The 16,193-nt window shown below is 52.8% G+C and overlaps 1 protein-coding gene across 1 annotated transcript in view; it reads left to right on the top strand.

The window, feature by feature from the left end:
* SCG5 (secretogranin V) overlaps nucleotides 1-13,785 on the top strand; it is a 33,087-nt gene extending 19,302 nt beyond the window's left edge. Inside the window, exons 6-7 of the mRNA XM_054162191.1 lie at nucleotides 7,516-7,569; nucleotides 13,422-13,785. Of these exons, the coding sequence (XP_054018166.1) occupies nucleotides 7,516-7,569; nucleotides 13,422-13,517 (150 nt within the window). The 3' untranslated portion in view covers nucleotides 13,518-13,785. The remainder of the gene's footprint in view (nucleotides 1-7,515; nucleotides 7,570-13,421) is intronic.
* Nucleotides 13,786-16,193: the final 2,408 nt, after the last annotated feature.

Below are 16,193 nucleotides of genomic sequence, written 5' to 3' on the forward strand. Positions count from 1 at the left end.
GGAAGATAACAACTGGAGTGCAGCAGAGCCTAAATCTGGGTCCAGACAACTTGCTCTGAGGAATCCTCTCTGACTGAAGGGGTTTAGAAGACTTGCTGCTCCTTTTTCCTTTATTATTTATCATTACTATTTTTTGTATTCTTTCCATTATTATTTCCTTTATTCCTCCTATTTCCTTTATTATCTTCATGATTTTTCTTTCCTTCCCCCTGCCTCCTCTCTCCCTTTCCTTCCCCCTGCCTCCTCTCTCCCTTTCCTTCCCCCTGCCTCCTCTCTCCCTTTCCTTCCCCCTGCCTCCTCTCTCCCTTTCCTTCCCCCTGCCTCCTCTCTCCCTTTCCTTCCCCCTGCCTCCTCTCTCCCTTTCCTTCCCCCTGCCTCCTCTCTCCCTTTCCTTCCCCCTGCCTCCTCTCTCCCTTTCCTTCCCCCTGCCTCCTCTCTCCCTTTCCTTCCCCCTGCCTCCTCTCTCCCTTTCCTTCCCCCTGCCTCCTCTCTCCCTTTCTCACCTTGAGACCCTCTTTCCCACACTGCACCTAAGAAATGCAGGAGGCTGCAGGCAGGGGACACCAGCCCTGCTCTGAGTAGCTCCAGCCAGACTCTTTCTGCAGGGCAGAGGCTCCAAAGAGAGCTCTGCTGCTTAATCTTAGATTACATCAGTGAAATGTCCAATCCCAAATCCCTCTCCAGGCGCCAGGGAAACAATAACAGTGACCATAATTTATGCTCCCAGAGCAAATGCTGCAGTCTCCATGTGGCATTGTTGTAACACTGCACTGCAGGACTGCCCTAACCCAGCGCTCTGCGAGCAGCCTTCGATAACTGGGGACACGTTTGGCAGCCTCTCCTCCTGCCCTAATTGGGAGACAATGATTCATCAGTCCTAATCAAACCAGGGGAAGATTTATTGCCTTTAATTACTTGCCTAACTGTCTAGGGAGAGTCATGCCAGAGCTCCACATTTGGGAGGCTCTTGTTGCGTTCTGAGGAACTGCCATCCGAAAGGGGGTTGGGGTTTTGTTCTGTTTCATTGTGGAACAGAGCAGATGGTGAACTTGCTGATTCCTGCCAGATCATGCAGGATTGTTCTTCAGTGATTTGCTTTCATGAGACCACTCTGAAGACCAGCAACAGCACTACTGCTAATCTGTGGCCTCTAGCAATAGTTCAGAACCGAGCATCAAGGGGGTTGGGCTTGATGATCTTTAGAGGTCCCTTCCAACCCCTGGCATCCTGTGACCACCTGGCTGCACCCAAAGGGGAGCTGTCAAAGGGTCCATGACCAAGTGGAGGCCAGTGACAGGTGGAGTCCCTCAAGGATCAGTCCTGGGACCAAGCTTGTTTAACATCTTTGTTGGTGCCATGGACAGTGGCACTGAGGCACCCTCAGCAGGTTTGCTGATGACACCAAGCTGTGTGGTGCAGCAGACAGCTGGAGGGAAGGGATTGTGGTCTGGCAGAAGTTAATGCTGGGAGGAAATTTCAACCCACCACAGGGATCCATCCAGAAGGACCTGGACAGGCTGCAGAGCAGGGCCCATGACAGCATCAGGAGGTTCAGCAAGACCAAGGGCAAGGTCCTGCACCTGGGTCAGGGCAGTCCCAGGCACCGATATAGGCTGGGCAGGGACTGGCTTGAGAGCAGCCCTGAAGAAAAGGACCTGGGGGTGCTGGGGGAGGAGAAGCTCAACAGGAGCCAGCAGTGAGCACTTGCAGCCCAGAGAGCCAAGCAGAGCCTGGGCTGCAGGAAGAGAAGTGTGGCCAGCAGGGCCAGGGAGGGGATTCTGCCCCTCTGCTCCACTCTGCTGAGACCACTGCTGGAGCTCTGGGGCCAGCTCTGGAGCCCCTAGGACAGGAAGGATCTGGAGGTGCTGGAAGGTGTCCAGAGAAGGGCCAGGAGGATGAGCAGAGGGCTGGAGCTGCTCTGCTGTGAGGACAGACTGAGGGAGTTGGGGTTGTGCAGGCTGGAGAGGAGAAGGCTCTGAGGAGACCTAATTGTGGCCTTCCAGGATCTGCAGGGGGCTACAAGAAAGCTGGGGAGGGACTTTTGAGGGTGTCAGGGAGGGATAGGACTGGGGGGGATGGAGCAAAACTGGAAGTGGGGAGATTGAGATTGGCTGTGAGGAAGAAGTTGTTCCCCGTGAGGGTGGTGAGAGCCTGGCACAGGCTGCCCAGGGAGGTGGTGGAAGCCTCCTGCCTGGAGGTGTTTGCAGCCAGGCTGGAGGTGGCTGTGAGCAACCTGCTGCAGTGTGAGGTGTCCCTGCCCATGGCAGGGGGCTTGGAGCTGTCTGATCCTTGAGGTCCCTTCCAACCATAACAATTCTGTGATTCTATGATCTTTGGCTCCAATATTTCAGCAAGATTTCAGCCTCCAGCATGCACACTGCATTGCCTCAGCACCACATATATGCTTGACAAGTGGTAGGGCATCAGTAGTGAATCCTGGCCTCCTTTCTTTTGGTGTCATTTCTCTGTCCATCTGCACTAATCTGGGGGGGGAGGGGGAGGATAGCTGCTCACACATGGATTAAACCAGACTGTAGGTACTAAAGAGGGAGTGGATTAAACCAGAGTGTAGGTACTCAAGAGCAAGTGGATTAAACCAGACTGGTAGGTACTAAAGAGGGGATCCTCTCTAGCTGCAGTGTAGCCAGCTCCAGCTCTTTCCAGTTGAAGAGGTGAAGCAGCTGTGCATCAGCAAATGCTGTGCTGAGCGCCAGCGCTGCCCCAGCCGCCTCCCTGTGTCTGAGTACACACTGGAATGATGAATGCAGCAGCATCTGCCTTGCTGGCTGCTTTGGTTATTTTTATCTTACTGGGGAGCAAAACAAAACAAGGCAAAGAGAGCAGAGGAGCACTCTCACAATTGGCTGCTGGAGGCTCTCTGGAGGAAGGAGGAGGAAGCTGCTCAGATCTTGTAGGTCACTTGCTCTCACCGCGCTCAGATCCGGAGCGAGCGGCGCAGCTGCCTCTGGCCCAGTGCATGCATCCTCATCCTCCCCCTGCCCCCACCCCAGCCTCCAGAAGGCCCTCTGCCCACCAGCAGCCTGCTTCTGCTTCTGCCCTGGAGGAGCCTGGGCCCAGCTGCCCCGTGGGCTGTGTTTGCAGGCTGCATGTGCAGGGAGCCCTGCGTGCTGGGAAGGCTCTGGGCTGTCACCGCTGTCTGAAGCCCTCGGAGCCGCTGTGTCTCCTGGAGCCCTGCGAGCTGGCCTGTGTGCTCCCAGCTCTCAGGGGAGCTTCTCCCCTGCCTTTTCCTGCCACACAGCAGCTGAGGCATGCCACAGTTCCCCCTGACTTGTCCCTCCAAGGAGCCAGCGTGCATTCCTTAGTGTAACCACAGTAAAACCCAAATTGCATTAGCAGGTCAGGGGGAAAAACACAAACCAAAACCCAAACCCCATCCTGTTCAGCATCTTTATTGGTGATCTGGACAAGGGCATTGAGTCCAGCATCAGTAAGTTTGCAGATGGCACCAAGCTGGGGGCAGGAGTTGATCTGTTAGAGGGTGGGAGAGCTCTGCAGAGGGACCTTGCCAGGCTGGGCAGATGGGCAGAGGCCAACAGGATGGCATTCAACAAGTCCTAGTGCTGGGAGCTGCACTTTGGTCACAACAACCCCATGCAGAGCTACAGGCTGGGGTCAGAGTGGCTGAGAGCAGCCAGGCAGAGAGGGACCTGGGGGTGCTGGTTGACAGCACCTGAACACGAGCCAGCAGTGTGCCCAGGTGGCCAAGAAGGCCAATGGCATCCTGGCCTGCATCAGGAGCAGTGTGGCCAGCAGGAGCAGGGAGGTCATTCTGCCCTGTGCTCAGCACTGCTCAGGCCACACCTTGAGTCCTGGGTCCAGTTCTGGGCCCCTCAGGTTAGGAAAGATGTTGAGCTGCTGGAAGGTGTCCAGAGAAGGGCAACAAAGCTGGGGAGGGGTCTGGAGCACAGCCCTGGGAGGAGAGGCTGAGGGAGCTGGGGTTGCTTAGCCTGCAGAAGAGGAGGCTCAGGGGAGACCTTCTTGCTCTCTACAACTCCCTGAAGAGAGGTTGGAGCCAGCTGGGGTTTGGGCAAAGCTGTGGGACCTCTGCAGTACCCTGTGAGTAGAAGGTCTCTTAGATAAGGCCTAGGAAGTGGCTGCTAGAGCAAAGTGTATGATTGCATGTGGCTGCTGGGAATAAATACTGCAGTGCCAGTGAAGGAGAGGAGGAATACAGAATGAAAAATAGAGACAAAAAAGTGAAGACTTTTCCTGGGTTTGGGACAGCTACAAGGATGGAGAGAGACTGTTCCCAAAGGCCTGCAGGGACAGCACCAGGGACAATGGTTTGAAATGAGAGCAGAGCAGATTGAGATTGGATGTGAGGAACAAGCTCTGCACCAGGAGGCTGCTGGAACACTGCAACAGGTTGCCCAGGGAGGGAGTTGAGGCTCCATCCCTGGAGATACTCAAGGTGAGGCTGGACAGGGCTGTGAGCAGCCTGATCTGGTGGAGGATGTCCCTGCTGAGTGCAGAGGGGCTTGGACTGGATGAGTTCTGGAGGTCCCTTCCAACCCAGAATTGATATTCTGACCTGTGGGAAGTCCTGGGAGCAGTCTCTCCTTGTAGGGTGAGGTACACAGAATCATAGAATCAGTAAGGTTGGGAAAGACCTCAAAGGTCATCAAGTCCAACCTGTCACCCAACACCCCATGACAACCAAACCATGGCTCCAAGTGCCACATCCAGCCCCTTTTTGAACACCTCCAGGGATGGTGACATGGCTCACTCTCTCCTCCCCAGCCCCAAAGACTCTCTTATTGTCTTCTCACATGTGGAAAGCAAAGGAGGGACAGTGGGAATAGTAAGATGAGAGACTTGTGGAGGTTTCTACCCTAGTGTGCAGCTGCAGTCTCTAGGATGGTTGGCTCCCCCGTGCCCATTCAGAATTGTCCTTGCAGGAGCCAGGTTACTTTCCATCTGAGTCTTTGCTGTGTCTTGCAGTTGGGCTCCTTTAGGTGGTCTGGAGAAGTGTTGGCATGCAGAAAAGCCTGCCCAAAAATCATTCCCACTGTGCATTTTACAGCACAAATACAAAAGCCACTGCCATGTCAGTTGTTAGTCACTGAAGCCCTAAGTGTTAACCACTACCAGGTGGAAAAGGTTAAGGAGAGGAGGGAAGTCCAGTTGGGGGTGGTTGGCTGGGGGTTGTGTTTGACACCAGCATCAGTACAAAGAGCAAATGGAAAGCAATTGTGCTGTTCAGCAGCACTGCTTTGTGTTGAAGCAAGGTTGCTGTCAAGGTAGAGATAATGCCAGGCTTGCACTGGAGGGATCCAAGACAGCACAAAGGCAAAAGGGAAGCAGGAACTGAAATATTCAGCAAAGCTGAGCTCCTTGTTGCTATAAAGCAATTGACCAAAGCTGAGCTCCGTGTTCAAGAGTTTTTAAGGCACTCAGATCCTCCTTTAGTTCAGCTGCAGTCATAGTGGTCAGCAATGAGCACACCTTTCTTTACCAGCTGTTGCTGGTAAGTCTCTGCACAGCAATGGTGTTTATTAGGCTGGGTTATTACAGGTCTGGTCTCCCTCTTCAGAGATCAGCAAGTCCAACCTAGCACCCAGCACCTCATGACTCAAACCATGGCTCCAAGTGCCACATCCAAGCCTTTCTTGAATACCTCCAGGGATGGGGACTCCACCACCTCCCTGGGCAGCACATCCCAATGGCCAGTCTCTCTTGCTGGGAAGAACTTTCTCTTCACCTCCAGCCTAAACCTCCCCTGGCACAGCTTGAGACTGAGGCCTCTTGTTCTGCCACTGCTTGCCTGGGAGAAGAGACCAACCCCCAGCTGGCTACAACCTCCCTTCAGGGAGTTGTAGAGAGCAAGGAGGTCTCCTCTGAGCCTCCTCTTCTCGAGGCTAAGCAACCCCAGCTCCCTCAGCCTCTCCTCCCAGGGCTATGCTCCAGACCCCTCCCCAGCCTTGTTGCCCTTCTCTGGACACCTTCAAGTCTCTCAATGTCCTTCTTAAACTGAGGAGCCCAGAACTGGACCCAGGACTCAAGGTGTGGCCTGAGCAGTGCTGAGCACAGGGCAGAATGAGTTCCCTACTTCAGCAGCAGCAATTTTTGCTCTGGTGAAAAGCATAAGATCAGAGGAGAGAGGCTTTGGTGGTGCCCTGGTTCCTCAAGAGAGGCATTTGCATGAGCCTGGGTGTCTTTAAAATGGGCAATGTGAAGTGAGTTTGCACAAGGGCCCAGCCAAGAAAGCCTCCCTGGCCAGCTTCATCCTCTGTTCCCTTTTGGCACCACTCAAACAAGGAGAGAGGGGGAAAAAAAACCCCCAACACCTCGAGGGCTGGGCAAGAGATTAGGGCCTTGTGAATGTGGGGTTTAATGACCTTGAGGAGAGCAGAGCAGGCAGCTTTGGCAGGTTTCAGCATGACACTTGGAGGTGTTTGTTTTTCCTCCTCTCAGGGCTTGCAGAGAGGGTCGAAGTGCTTGGTGAATTTGTCTGGGGCTCAGGATTACACTTCTCTATTTATACAACCAAACCTCAGCTCAGTTGTTTAGAGGGGCAGAATTAATGGCCTTGTTTATACAGTGTCCTGCTCTTATACAGCTTCATTCTTCTCCTCTCCTTCCATTTTCAGGTTAGGGCTTTGGGGGTTGGGTTGTGGTGGGGTTTTTTTCCCTCCCCCTTCCTAATCCACAGTGGAAATAAAGAGAAACAAAATTGTGTTGAGCATGTGTGTGTCCCTCCAGGCTGCAGCACAACCCACTGCTTGTAGGAAACTGTGGCTGCAAGTCCAGATGGAGAGCAGTGACAAGGGCTGTCCCTCAGGGGGCTGGATCACTTTGTTAGGGGGAAGCTCTTTACTAGGAGGCTGCTGGAACACTGCAGCAGGTTGCCCAGGGAGGTGGTGGAGGCTGCATCCCTGGAGCTACTCAAGGTCAGGCTGGACAAGGCTCTGAGCAGCCTGATCTAGTGGAGGATGTCCCTGCTGAGTGCAGGGGGGTTGGACTGGGTGAGCTTTGGAGGTGCCTTCCAACCCAGACCCTTTGATAATGCAGTCTATATCATTACAGCAGTAGGTGCCTGGAGCACAAGTTCAGGCAAGAAGCCTTAACACAGACAGTGCTACAGTGGAAAATTAGTGGGGTTTAAATGCACAGAAGCATGCAGAACTTTCTCCATACATCCAATCCTAATCTCCTCTCATTTCAAGCCATTGCCCCTCATCCCATCACTGCAAACAGTCCCTCTGCAGCCTTCTTGGAGCCCCTTCAGGCACTGGCAGGCTGCTGTTAGGTCTGCCTGGAGCCTTCTCTCCAGGCTGAGCACCCCCAGCTCAGAGCAGAGCTGCTCCAGCCCCCTGTGACTGCTTCTGCAGAGCTGTCAGCAGGCAAACCCAAATGTTTCTTTGTGGTTTCTCTCTCCTGTAAATCCACACACCCCTCTAAGCCTCCCAATATTTAACAGGAGGGGAAGCATCTTAAGGGAAGCCCTAATGAACTTGATGGCTCTGGTTTTGTTTTCTGTTTTAACCTTTCCAGAGCAAGAATTTACTCTTTGAGAAGATGAATGGTGCTCCAAAAAGAAGAAAGAGGGTGAGTATCAGAGTGCTTTCTAGCCCTTGTGTCATCTTGAGTGTTCATAGGAGCTCAGATGGTGGTGTTGAAAGGAAGGGGTTAGTGTGAAGCAGCTCTGAGCTGGGCTGCTACAGCAGGCACCAAGCCTGCCCACTGCTTACAAGATGTACTTCTTGAAACAGCTTCTTGCTTGCTTTCCACAGCTGCACTGCAGTGCACAACAGGGACTGAAAGAAAGACTTCAGCTTCTCTGTGCCTTGCAAAGGCTCCTGCTTGCACAAACCCATTTAACATCAGTTAAATGTCTCTGAAGCAGGATTTCAGAGGTTCCTACTGAAAACAACAGAACAAAGTGCTGGTAGAATTCATGACTGCTCTGCAGGACAATAGCTTTTGTTTTTTAAAGGGGAAATGGAAGGGGAATTGGTTCTTGAGCTGATGTGATTTGATTTGGGGCAGAGAGACCTGGGGCTGTTTAGTCTGCAGAGGAGAAGACTGAGAGGGGGTTTAATAAATGCTTATAAATATCCAGCTCTGGGCTCCCCAGCTCAGGAGGGACAGGGATCTGCTGGAGAGAGCCCAAGGGAGGGCTGCAAGGCTGCTGAAGGGACTGCAGCACTGCCTGGGGAGGAGAGGCTGAGAGCCCTGGGGCTGCTCAGTCTGGAGAGGAGAAGGCTGAGAGGGATCTGATCAATGTCTATCAATAGCTGAGGGCTGGGGGCCAGGAGGGAGGGGACAGGCTCTGCTCAGCTGCATCCTGGGATAGGACAAGGAGCAATGGATGGAAACTGCAGCACAGGAGGTACCACCTCAACATGAGGAGGAACTTCTTCCCTGTGAGGGTCCCAGAGCCCTGGAGCAGGCTGCCCAGAGAGGTTGTGGAGTCTCCTGCTCTGGAGCCTTTCCAGCCCCATCTGGATGTGTTCTGTGTGCCCTGTGCTGGGTTCTATGGTCCTGCTCTGGCAGGGGCTTGGACTGGATGATTTTCAGAGGTCCCTTCCAACCCCTGCCCCTGTGATCCTGTGATTCACATGCTTAGGTTTTACCTCAGATTAAACTCTTGCTAGAGAATGTGTTCTCATCCCTGAAACAAATCCACATCTCACACTGAACTTCTGGGCATCCACCCTCAGCTCTCTCTTTCTGGCACTGTCAACCTGGCTTTTATCAAAGCATCATTTTCAGGCAGGGTTAAAAGCTTCAGTTTGGAGATGAGAAGGCTCTGAGGAGACCTAATTGTGGCCTTCCAGTATCTGAAGAAAGCTGGGGAGGGACTTCTGAGGGTGTCAGGGAGTGATAGGACTGGGGGGGATGGAGCAAAACTAGAAGTGGGGAGATTGAGATTGGATGTGAGGAAGAAGTTGTTGCCCATGAGGGTGGTGAGAGCCTGGCACAGGCTGCCCAGGGAGGTGGTGGAAGCCTCCTGCCTGGAGGTGTTTGCAGCCAGGCTGGAGGTGGCTGTGAGCAACCTGCTGTGGTGTGAGGTGTCCCTGCCCATGGCAGGGGGTTGGAACTGGCTGATCCTTGAGGTCCCTTCCAGCCCTGACAGTTCTGTGATCCTATTTAGCTGCTGGTATATCTAGATAGATATATTTCATATTTGTTTTACCAGAAGAACAAAGTTCAGCTCTCTGCCAGGAAGTAGCTTCTCCAAGTCTGCCAGTGCAGTTTATGTTGTAAATGAAGGCAATTTGGTTTAAAACAACTGAAGCATTAAGTGCAGATGATTTACTTGCACATGTATTTATTTAACTCTCAGTCCTGAAGCCCTTGCTGGAAAGAGAAGAGGATCAGTTGATTTCCTCCCAATTCACACATCACTTCTAATAAACACTGCTCAGCCCCAAGCTAATGACCTGTGCTGAGCTTCATATCTGCCTCCTGCTTACATTTGATTATCAGCTTTGTTAGTGGGAAAGGAAAAAAGGCTGGGCACCTGATTTTAGCTCTGAAGTAGAATTTACTCTGGCACTACTCATGTGGAATATTTATTAATAGCTAGAACAGCATGTTCAAGTAGGATTAATGCAATGCATACATCAGAAAAACAAACCAGCCACCACAACAAACCAAAGCAGCACAGCTGCTGGCTCCCTGCTGACTGAGGGGATCAAGCACAACAGGAATGATGACTGGAGAGAGGTGGCAGCCACAGGGCCAGGGCTAGGCCAGAATGCTGGAGGTGAAACTTCCAGTTTCTTACATTGCAGCTGAGGAATTTTCTTAGCACAGCTGTGGCAGTCCCCAGGATCACAGAGCATCAGAGGCTGGAAGGGACCTCCAGAGGTCATCCAGTCCAAGCCCCCCTGCCAGAGCAGCATCACCCAGGGCAGGCTGCACAGGAATGCATCCAGGTGGGGTTGGAAAGGCTCCAGAGAAGGAGACTCCACAACCTCTCTGGGCAGCCTGCTCCAGGGCTCTGCCACTCTCACTGTCAAGAAGTTTCTCCTCATGTTGAGTTGAAACCTTCTATGTCCCAATTGGTATCCATTGCTCCTTGGCTTATTGCTGTGCACCACCCAAAAGAGCTTGGCCCCCTCCACTTGCCCCCCAGCCCTCAGCTATTGATAGACATTGATCAGATCCCTCTCAGCCTTCTCTTCTCCAGACTCAACAGCCCCAGGGCTCTCAGTCTCTCTTCACAGGGGAGATGCTCAAGTCCCCTAAGCATCCTCCTGGCTCTCCCTTGGCCTCTCTCCAGCAGGTCTCTGTCTCTCTTGACCTGGGGAGCCCAGCACTGGGCACAGGATTGCAGCTGTGGCCTCAGCAGGGCAGAGCAGAGGGGGAGCAGACCCTCCCCAGCCCTGCTGGCCACACTTTTCTTGCTGCACCCCAGGTTCCCATTGGCTCTCTTGGCCCCCAGGGCACATTGCTGTCCCATGCAGAACTCACTGTCCACCAGCACTCCAAGGTCTTTCTCCCTGGAGCTGCTTTCCAGCAGGATGAGCCCAAGTCTGTCCTGGTCCCTGCTGCCACTCAAAAAACCCCAAAAAACCAAACCAAGACCAATTCATCTTCCTAAGAATCCTCAAGCAATTCCTAGAAGTTTCTGGAACAGCCCAGTTTTCACTGAATTGCCATTGAACAGAACTCCTTTAAACAAACACAAATCATTTACATCTGTCTCCTTGTTAGCAACTTAAAGCTTTAGTGTTAGTTTTCTTTTCCAAGGAACCTCCTGAGCTTCAACAAGGATGAGAGCAGAGTCCTGCCCCTGGGAAGCAATAATAACCTGCAGCAGGACAGGCTGGGAGGGGATCTGCTGGAGAGCAGCCCCAAGGAGAAGCACCTGGGAGTGCTGGTGGGGAACAAGTTCTGCATGGGACAGCAATGTGCCCTGGGGGCCAAGGGGGTCCTGGGGGGCATCCAGAGGAGTGTGGCCAGCAGAGCCAGGGAGGTTCTCCTCCCCCTCTGCTCTGCCCTGCTGAGACCTCCCCTGGAATATTGCATCCAGCTCTGGGCTCCCCAGCTCAGGAGGGACAGGGATCTGCTGGAGAGAGGCCAAGGGAGGGCTCCAAGGCTGCTGAAGGGACTGCAGCACTGCCTGGGGAGGAGAGGCTGAGAGCCCTGGGGCTGCTCAGTCTGGAGAGGAGAAGGCTGAGAGGGATCTGATCAATGTCTATCAATAGCTGAGGGCTGGGGGTCAGGAGGCAGGGAAAGGCTCTGCTCAGTTGTGCCCTGGGATAGGACAAGGGGCAGTGGATGGAAACTGCAGCCCAGGAGGTTCCACCTCAATATGAGGAGGAACTTCTTCCCTGGGAGGGTCCCAGAGCCCTGGAGCAGGCTGCCCAGAGAGGTTGTGGAGTCTCCTGCTCTGGAGCCTTTCCAGCCCCATCTGCATGTTTTCTGTGTGACCTGTGCTGGATTCTGTGCTCCTGCTCTGGCAGGGGGCTTGGACTCAATGATCTCCAGAGGTCCCTTCCTGCCCCTAACATCCTGTGGTCCTCTGTTCCACACTCATTTCTTGCTCCTTAAGATGTGGATATTTTTCACTTGCAGCATGCAAAACACTCAAAAAAACAACAACAAAACCCAACCAAGATTAACAAAAGGGGAGGCAAAAAGTCCTCTCTGTGCTCTAACTGTGCTCAGTTTTACAGTCAGCAGCTGACCAACCTGTAGGATCCCAGGGGCCTTAGCTCTTGAAGACAGGCAACCCCTAAGTGTTTTGCAGAGATCTGATAAACACCTGAGATGGTTGAAAACAAATATTTTATGCCTTTTATCCAAAGCAGCTTTGATTTTTGTTGCCTTTGTTGTTGTTGTGGTTGGGTTGGGGTTTTTTCAGTGTATTTCTGAGGAGCTACACTTTGGTGAAGGAGGCACAGCAGTACCTCAAGAAAAGCAGTTTCTGTGTGGCACAGCCTGACAGGAATCAGGAGGTGCTGGAAAAATTGCATTCCTCCCAAGTTTGTCCTTCAGGCCAACAGTTTTTCTTGGCATCAAAAAAGAAAGGAGAAAAAGCAGGCTAGAATTTCTGTCTCTATCTGTGAAGGAGAAAGGAGATGTTTGAGCTGGGTCTGCACTGGCAGGCTGAAAAGGCCAGAGAGTGGCTGTAAATAACACTTCATGCTGGAAGCTCCACTGAGCTGCTTGGTAGCTGCAAGCCCCAGTGAAGACAGAGAACACTCAAGCATAGGCTTTCTCCAGCACTGTAATCTGCAAGCAGTTCTGAGACAGGATCTGTTCATCCTCACTCTGATGTTGTGCTGCTTACATGGCGCAGAGTGAAGTTAAACTCTCTCTGGGGATCTTCTTTCCAGCATTCCCTCGTCCTGGCAGTGGTGGGAGAGCCATTTCCTAGGCCAAAGCCTTGCTTGGCTCTAGCTCTGTGCCAGCAGCTGTTTGTTTTGCCATCAAAGAGGGGAAGCAAGGAGGGGTTTCCTGGGGAGGAGAGAGGCTGAAGGAGAGATGTTGGTCCCGAGTGGTATCCTGGTACCTAACTTAGCCCTCAGCAGAGGTCGCTGGTTAAGCTAAAGCTCACCTCTAGCAAGTCCTGTCTGCAGAATAAGGGAGTTAGATCTGCTGCTGCCTCTCTGCTGAGCCAAGGAAAGGAGGAGTGGAGCAAAAAGTGTTTAGTTCAGGCTGGGTGATGGAGCCCTGGAGCAGGCTGCCCAGGGAGGTTGTGGAGTCTCCTTCGCTGCAGACCTTCAAAACCCACCTGGATGCCTTCCTGTGCAGCCTGCCCTGGGTGATGCTGCTCTGGCAGGGGGCTTGGACTGGGTGTCTCTGGAGGTCCCTTCCAACCCTTAACACTCTGTGATTCTGCCTTGTGTTCTAGTAGCCCTCCTCCACTTGCATTCTTCTGAGTGGATTGGATTGGATTCTTGCACACACACACAACCCAGAAAACAAAACACTGACTGACTTCTGGAGACACTCCCTGGGAGCAGTTGGTTGGGTTTTTAGTTTTGCCAGTATTTGACAGATAAGAAATAGAAAAACATAGGCAGGGGGACCTCAGAGCCAGGACCTGAAGGCATCCTGCAGGAAGGCTGCAGAGGGACTTTCCATCAGGGTGCCTAGAGACAGGCCAAGGGGGAATGGTTTGAAGCTGAGGCACAGCAGGGTTAGCCTGGAGCTGAGGCAGGAGTTCTTCAGCAGGAGGCTGCTGAGACTCTGGCACAGACTGCCCAGGGAGGCTGTGGCTGCCTCCTGCCTGGGGGTGCTGAAGGCCAGGCTGGATGAGGCCTTGAGCAGCTGAGTGTAGCTGAGAGGTGTCCCTGGGCATGGAGGGGAGGTTGGAGCAGCTGAGCTCTGGGGTCCCTTCCAGCCTGAGCCACTCCATGGTTCTATGATCCACTAACCCCAGTCTCCTTTGCTGTGTTTCCTGGCTTCTAACAAGCACAAATGCTGTCCCCCTCTTGCAGAGTGTGAACCCCTACCTGCAAGGGCAGCGCCTGGACAACGTCGTGGCCAAGAAGTCTGTGCCGCACTTCTCAGACGAAGACCAAGGCCCCGAATAAGTCCAACTGAAAAAGAAACCAAACCAAGACAGCAGCAGAAAACACCCAACAAAGGAATGATGAAAACTCCTCTGCCATCCTCTGCTAGATCCTTGCTATTAAACCCCCCCCTCCTGACTGGGGCAGCATGTTTATTATGTCTCTGGTTGGTAGATGAAACCCAGCTGTATTTATAAGAGGAGGTTCTCCTAGATAACAAAGGGAGATGGTTCTGCTTTCTGTTAAGTTATGGTAAGAAACAAAAAAGGCAAAGAAAAGGGAAAACAAAGACCCCCAAAAAAATAAAATAGAGGCTTTCTGTTGGTTTTCTTTCAGGCATGGAGCAACCTTTCAACCTGTGTAGTTGTTTTTCCCCTGGCTCACGTGAGGTAGGAAGGGTCCTGCTGGAGCAGCTCGTGAAGAGGAGGATGCCTGACTCCAGGGCTTGAGCCTGAAATGTTAACTGTGTTTGACACATGGAAATTACAGCTTCGTGTTTGGGGCCCAAATATTGTTACTTAGCAAAGGCAAAGTATTTATTTTAACCCAGAGAGGTTTTGTTGGCTTTTGGTCCCTTTTAATAAACATTTTCAAGCAATCTACAAGGTTTGCAATGTGACTTTGGGGTGGGTTTTTTCCCTCCTCCCCCAGACTCTTTCAGGGGCTCATTTGTCTCAGGGATTGTTGCTTTTGGTTTGTGGACTTCTCTCCACTGCAATCTTTTCCCCCTGATAAGTTTGAAGCCTTCTGTGTCCACAGCTCTCCTGAAGGCTTCCACTTCTTTCACACAGTCACAGACTCGACCAGGTTGGAAGAGGCCTCCAAGCTCACCAAGTCCAACCCATCACCCAGTCCTTACCAGTGGTACTGCTGGGTGGAAATTCCACCTGCCCCACTGTTCTCTGCAATGTTGTCTCCAGCTCTGGGCCCCTCAGTTCAGGAAGGACCTCTGGGAGCTGCTTGAGAGAGTCCAGCACAGAGCCACAAAGATGCTGAAGGCAGTGGAACCTGTCTGAGATGTTGGGACACTGGAAGGTTCCATGGACACAGGAGGAAACATTTTGTCCCTGTGAGGGTGACAGAGCCCTGGAGCAGGCTGCCCAGGGGGGTTGTGGAGTCTCCCTCCCTGGAGATATTCAACCCCCCCTGGTTCCTGCTCTAGGTGACCCTGCTCTGGCAGGGGGTTGGACTGGATGAGCTTTCCAGGTCCCTCCCAGCCCCTCACATTCTGTGATTCTTTGCAGCATTTGGTCATTGTAAGCTGCTTAAATGATCCATGCCTGGGACACTGTAAGTGAAGATGGAGGGGTTGAAGTTGTGTCAACATCTCCTGAAGCTAAAAGCTGGGGAGGGACTTTTGAGGGTGTCAGGGAGGGATAGGACTGGGGGGGATGGAGCCAAACTGGAAATGGGGAGATTCAGATTGGATGTGAGGAAGAAGTTGTTCCCCAGGAGGGTGGTGAGAGCCTGGCACAGGCTGCCCAGGGAGGTGGTGGAAGCCTCCTGCCTGGAGGTGTTTGCAGCCAGGCTGGAGGTGGCTGTGAGCAACCTGCTGTAGTGTGAGGTGTCCCTGCCCATGGCAGGGGGGTTGGAGCTGGTTGAGCCTTGAGGTGCCTTCCACCCCTGACAATTCTGTGACTCTCTAAATCCAGGGATGAGGCTCTCCCCTAGCTTGGATCCATCCCCCCCAGTCCTATCCCTCCCTGACACCCTCAGAAGTCCCTCCCCAGCTTTCTTGGAGCCCCCTTCAGATCCTCGAAGTCCACAATTAGGTCTCCTGAGAGCCTTCTCTTCTCCTGACTGCACAACCCCAACTCCCTCAGTCTGTCCTCACAGCAGAGCAGCTCCAGCCCTCTGCTCATCCAGTGTGCCCAGGGGGCCAAGAGAGCCAAAGGCATCCTGGCTGGGCTCAGCAATGCTGTGTCCAGAGGAGCAGGGAGGGGATTGTCCCCTTGGGACTCAGCTCTGGGGAGGCCACATCTTGAATGAGAAGAGACCAGCAGCAGCCTCTCTCTGTTGTCCTTTCAGGTAGCTGTAGAGGGTGATAAGGTCTCCCCTCAGCCTCCTCTTCCTCACACTGAACAGTCCAAGCTCCCTCAGCTCCTCTGCATCAGACTCATTCTCTAGGCCCTCTCCAAGCTGGAACTTTGCAAGCACACCTCCCCAAGTGTGAAGCTGAAGCTGAACTGGGGGAAGGACCCAGGCAGAAAGATGACTACAATTAACTTTTGACTTAGAATCACAGAAACAACCAGAGATCATCAGAGATCATCAGAGATCATCAGACCTTAGAGATCATCAAGTCCAACCTTCCTTGTGGACAGAGTAACACCGAAACTCCTTTGTTTGCAGCTGCCAGGAGCTGGGGCTGAGGAGAACTATTCCTCTTGATGGTGAAGAGGAGCCCACAGATAATGGCTGACTGGCACAGGAGTGGGTCCTAAGCCAAGGTTCCCAGATAGGAAACAATGAGAGGGTCAAGCACATGTATGGTCCAGGAATTCCACACTCATAGATTCACAGAATCAACCAGGTTGGAAAAGACCTCAGAGATCATCAAGTCCAGCCTAGTACCTAATACCTAACACCTCCTGACAACTAAACCATGGCTCCCAGTGCCACATCCAAGCCTTCCTTGAACACCTCCAGGGATGGTGACTCCACCACCTCCCTGGGCAGCACATCCCAATGGCCAAT

This window comes from Dryobates pubescens, chromosome 5, assembly GCF_014839835.1.
Source record: "Dryobates pubescens isolate bDryPub1 chromosome 5, bDryPub1.pri, whole genome shotgun sequence".
Taxonomy (NCBI): Eukaryota; Metazoa; Chordata; class Aves; order Piciformes; family Picidae; genus Dryobates; species Dryobates pubescens.